The 4,941-nt window shown below is 46.3% G+C and overlaps 1 protein-coding gene across 1 annotated transcript; it reads left to right on the top strand.

The window, feature by feature from the left end:
* Positions 1-206: 206 nt before the first annotated feature.
* Positions 207-3,386, top strand: LOC136197074 (uncharacterized). Its single transcript, XM_065986756.1, has 12 exons — positions 207-367; positions 430-571; positions 622-769; positions 833-1,058; positions 1,115-1,250; positions 1,315-1,533; positions 1,580-1,709; positions 1,764-2,045; positions 2,103-2,329; positions 2,384-2,655; positions 2,718-2,845; positions 2,902-3,386. Exons 2-12 carry the CDS (start codon positions 545-547, stop codon positions 3,159-3,161), a joined length of 2,055 nt encoding a protein of 684 aa, XP_065842828.1. The 5' UTR covers positions 207-367; positions 430-544; the 3' UTR covers positions 3,162-3,386.
* Positions 3,387-4,941: the final 1,555 nt, after the last annotated feature.

Below are 4,941 nucleotides of genomic sequence, written 5' to 3'. Positions count from 1 at the left end.
GCGCAACGAAAAATTTGTATGCGCAACGAAAACATTACATGCGCAACAAAAAAATATATGCGCAACAAAAAAATTTATATGCGCAACAGCCGCACCCATGCAACTAGGCATGCGCAATGGTTTTTTACGGGGCTTTGTGCGCTGAGCGGACTTGGCACGCGTCCAACTGGCAACTGGGCAGGAAAATGGACCGCCAGCCTCGTCAAGACAGCACCGCTCGCCGATCGTACGTTCATCCGCGCGAGGAGAACACCGGACGACGGTCAGATGGTGCAGACGTCGCCTTTCGTGAGGTCGCCCAGCGCCTGACAACGAATCGATCAGCCAACGTCGTTCTCGGTCAAGTTGGCCCTTCACCAAGACGACAGTGCGGTTATATTTACGCTGCTTCACTCATGAAAGTGTACACGACCTTCTTGATACTGTTAGTGAGCTGTCGAACGAAGACGTTTCTCCTTCGCGTTCAAGAACCGCGCAAGAACCAGCTCGCCGACTCGGTTGGCCTCCGTCGGCAGGCGACGAGGTTCGCCGGCTCTTTCCAACAATGAGTTCTCATCGCAACGTTTCTCAGGTACAAAAAGACTTCGTTATTTCTAGATATGCATTTACAAAAGCGTTTAGACCCGCTCGGAACCGATGGACGACTTTTCTCTGGTCCAAGGCTCGTCAAGAACACTACTGCAAGGCTCGTCGCGGCAGCTGCAGCAGACAGAGCAGCCCATTCGTCAACAATCTCACCCGTACTCTTCACGTCGCGTCAGCGGGACTGGTTAGAGCTTAATTAACCTTCAACATAGTAAGTTCACTTTTTCATTTTGCTGTCATTGCGCAGGATTGAAACCGAAATACGTGGCAAAAGTCAACAAATCGCTCGTAAAGGACGTGTATCTTCTTCAAAAGGACCAATGTTCGGTGCCTCGTGTCAAGAAGGAAATGTACGAGCAAAGAAGGATCGTCAACAGCGTCACGTTCAAGCAACAAGCATCAGAAAGTCATGTCGTGCAGCTCATACACGACCTCTTCCCTCATGCCTTCGATCCGCTTTGCGATACTCAACAGTTTGAATAAATAATCCCATGTATTGTTTTATTACTTAATAACAATTAATCGATAGATTCGGCTTTGTGAAGGTCATCAATGCTGCCGTGTTACCGCCAAACGTTGGTAGAAATTTTACGTGGAATGGAGCCAACGTCAAGCACTTCTTTGGACAAGGCGGAGTCTACGTTCGAGCATTGAATACTATCCCGGTAGGGAATTTAAACTTGTTGTTGAACATGTGGTTGACAGCGACGTGTTTTACTCTCTGCCTAGACTGTTGATGTTGGAAGTCGTGAGTCGACGCCACGAAGCGTCGATGTGCAAGATGATGACGCTGACATTGAAGTTGCTCGGCCGCAGAAGAAAGACGACTCCTCTTCGTTGACGATAGACGTTGAAGAAGCGAAGGAATGTTCATTGACTACGGATGTGGAAGAGGAGAGAAAGAAAAATTCTCCCCTAGGACGCTCAGAGAAAGCTGTTTCAATTGAGGTGAGAAATGCGGCATTACAAACGTCTTTAAAAATTTCTATTATAGGAAAACCTGGACCAAAACATTGACCAACTCTGCAACATATTTACAAACGAGTCTCCGGAGAGAATTGCCCAATTGCTTCGACAAAACAATGGAAACATGCAAGAGGTTTCAGAGGCATTGCTTGATGAAGGTAAAGTATTTTCGTTGCCGAGAATGTAAAATGTACATAAACGAGTCGTTATAGTTGAAGTCTGTCCTATGGCCACGCAATCCGAGGAGGAAATCTTTCACGACTACCTCAGAAGCATGACGACATACGGTGCAAGGCCTGTTGAGATTTCCAGAGACGCACTGCTACTTCCGCAGGCTTTTCGTATTTACAAAGATACGCGCTTTGAAATTGGAAAGTTGTTGATCTCATTCCGCAACGAGGACGGAGTTGACTGCGGCGGTCCTTCACGTGAATTTTTCTCTCAAATCTATACTGCCGTTCTTGGATCGGAGAAAGAAACGATTTTGTTCGAAGGTAATGCTTATTTTTGTAACGCCTTTAAAGAGTACAGTACTACTGGTCCCTTTTAAGAAGACGATCATAAAGTCCCCATACAAAATTATTCCGCACTTTCATGCGGAATGTTTCTCGTCATGGGAAAGATCATGGGACATGCTCTGCTGCACGGGGCGTCGTGCTTACCCGGACTATCTCCGGCGATTGTCACATATCTTCTGACGGGGGACCTCGACGAAGCGACGAAACATGTTGACTTCAGGGACATTCCGAGCCACGAAGTGAGAGAAGTCGTCGAACAGGTTATTTTTCCTAAAATTGCTTATTTTGCGAGAAAGATTATAACAGCTGTGTAGATCCTTGGAGCGGAAAATGACGAGGGCATTCGCGGACTTGCTTCCGGCGAGATATCAGAGTTGCTTCTCAACTCTGGATATCTCTTTCAGCTTTCAATTGACAACAGAGAAGAGGCGCTTCAGAGCATCATTCTGAACGAGACGCTCATTAAACGAAAACCACAACTCGACGATATTCGCAAAGGCCTATCCTTCTTGAAGGACCAGTCAGGGATGACAGTGCTGGACAAACTTTCTTCACTCCCGTCCTTGATTGGTAAAGTGTTTCCAAGGTACAATACTCTCCTTTTCCTATAGTCTCTCTAAGATGTTCGGTAATGTTTTTTGTCTACAGAACCAAAGCCCTGTGCTCGGCTGCGTTCGTCCTCGACATTTGCGTCTTTGAAAAAGCCGAAGGCAAAGTCGAGAAAAGCGAGCAAGCAATAGAATTTTTCAAGAGATACGTGCTTTATTTGGAGAAAGGTTTGTATTTCAAAAGTATAATTTCCTTTATTGTGCAACTTTTGACTACTTCAAAGGTGACGCCGACGACGATACGTCGGACGCAGACGTTCTATCACTGCGTTCGTTACTTCATTTCTGGACTGGATATGCAAGTCTGCCGTCGTGCAAGAATCTGCACGTTCAATGCACTCCGGATGAATCTGCAAAACTGTTCATGGCGTCGACGTGCAGCTACCGCCTCGTCATACCAATAGGCCACGCGTCGTTTGACGAATTCAAGTCTGCTGCTGATTGCAGCATTTCGCACGGCTCTTTGGGTTTTGGCCTTTACTAGGCTTGGCTAAGTGCTTTCAATAAAAACCGGTAAATTTTCCCTCCTTTGAAGGGTCCATTTTTTGTTTTATTTCCTTGTTTTAAGAAGGGTACATTTTTTGTTTTCTTTCCCTGTTTTAAGAAGGGTACAGTATTTGTCTTCTTTCCCTGTTTTAAGAAGGGTACAGTATATGTCTTCCTTCCCTGTTTTAAGAAGGGTCAGCGTTTTTTCTTCCTTTTTTGTCAATGGCGAATCGAAGCAAACAATAACATAAACAAATTCTTTTTTGCTGTCATGTTAAACGTTTTTCGACTACGCGTAATACGAAATGGTATAGTGCGCGTGCGCGGAAAAATCTAACATGTCCGACTTTGCTCAATTTGTTGGAGAAATGGAGTCGTTCTTCACGTTAATATCCCGTCACGAAGTTGCGGCGTCGTCAGACTGCAATTTGGCGGAGTTCCTCCTACGAAGAGGAACAATATATCGACGAGCAACGTCAACCTTCCTCTCGCGAGCAGATGACGTTCTTTCAGCTCAACCTAATGTAACAAGACACGAGCAGCTTTTGTTAGACGATCTCGAAACGCTTTTACGACTTCTCAATGACATTCTTCGGCGTTTGTCGAGTATGCCTTCTCTGCAGCAACCTGGAGAAAGATCTTCAGAGCCTTTCCGACCTCCAACAGTTTGTAGCACTAGTGGGCGAGGACGACCGGCTGTGCTGATTAGACGAGATCAATTGGAGACTCTGTGGCTCATGGGTTATTCGTGGACGCAAATAGCTGCTTTTTTTGGTGTCAGTGTGAGAACCATTTACAACCGCCGTCAGGAGCTTGCCATACAAGATTTCAGCGGCATATCTGACAACGATCTCGACGCACTCGTCAGTAGCATCATCGCAATCAATGACCGTGTCGGAGAATCGATGGTCATGGGCGCCCTGCGAGCAAGGGATATTCGTGTTCAATATCGAAGAGTGAGGCAGTCGCTAATCAGGGTAGATCTGGTTGGAAGAGCCCTGCGAAGACGGCAGGTGCATTTTCGTCGTATTTATCGAGTTCCAGCTGCAAATTCTTTATGGTAAATAACTCCACAATGCACTATTATCAGATGACGCTGATTTTTTAATAGGCACATCGACGGAAATCATAAATTAATTGACCCGTGGCGCTTTGTGATACATGGCGGAATCGACCGCTTTTCGAGGACTATTGTATACCTTCGGTGCAACGTCAACAACAGAGCGGCAACAGTTCTTCGCTGTTTTGAAGAAGGCGTTGCTCAATTTGGACTTCCTTCGCGTGTAAGATCTGACCATGGCCTTGAAAATGTTGGAGTCGCACGATATATGGTGGAGCAGCGAGGAGCAGGTCGTGGAAGCCACATAACCGGCAAATCTGTTCATAATCAGAGGATAGAACGACTTTGGCGCGACGTCAACTCGACAGTTGGAAGAATGATGAGAGACGTTTTTTCTACCTAGAAGACGCTCGTCTTTTTGATCGCTACAACGAACATCACCTTTTTATTCTACACTACGTCTTCTTGCCGAGGATTAATCAAATCCTTGAAGAATTTGTAGGCCAGTGGAATAACCACCCACTACGGACGGAGAGAGGATTCAGTCCATTGAGGCTATTCATGACTTCCGTATTCAGAGGGGACGTGCCTCTGGCCGACGATGAGCAGGAAGATTTTGGGCGCGATGACGACGGAAGTGATGACGACAGTGGCGACATTTCTTTTGCCGCGGACGGTGGTGCAGTAACTGTTCCATTGACGACTGCAGTACTGAATG

This window comes from Oscarella lobularis, chromosome 17, assembly GCF_947507565.1.
Source record: "Oscarella lobularis chromosome 17, ooOscLobu1.1, whole genome shotgun sequence".
NCBI lineage: Eukaryota > Metazoa > Porifera > Homoscleromorpha > Homosclerophorida > Oscarellidae > Oscarella > Oscarella lobularis.
This window is presented reverse-complemented; position numbering and strand designations above follow the sequence as displayed.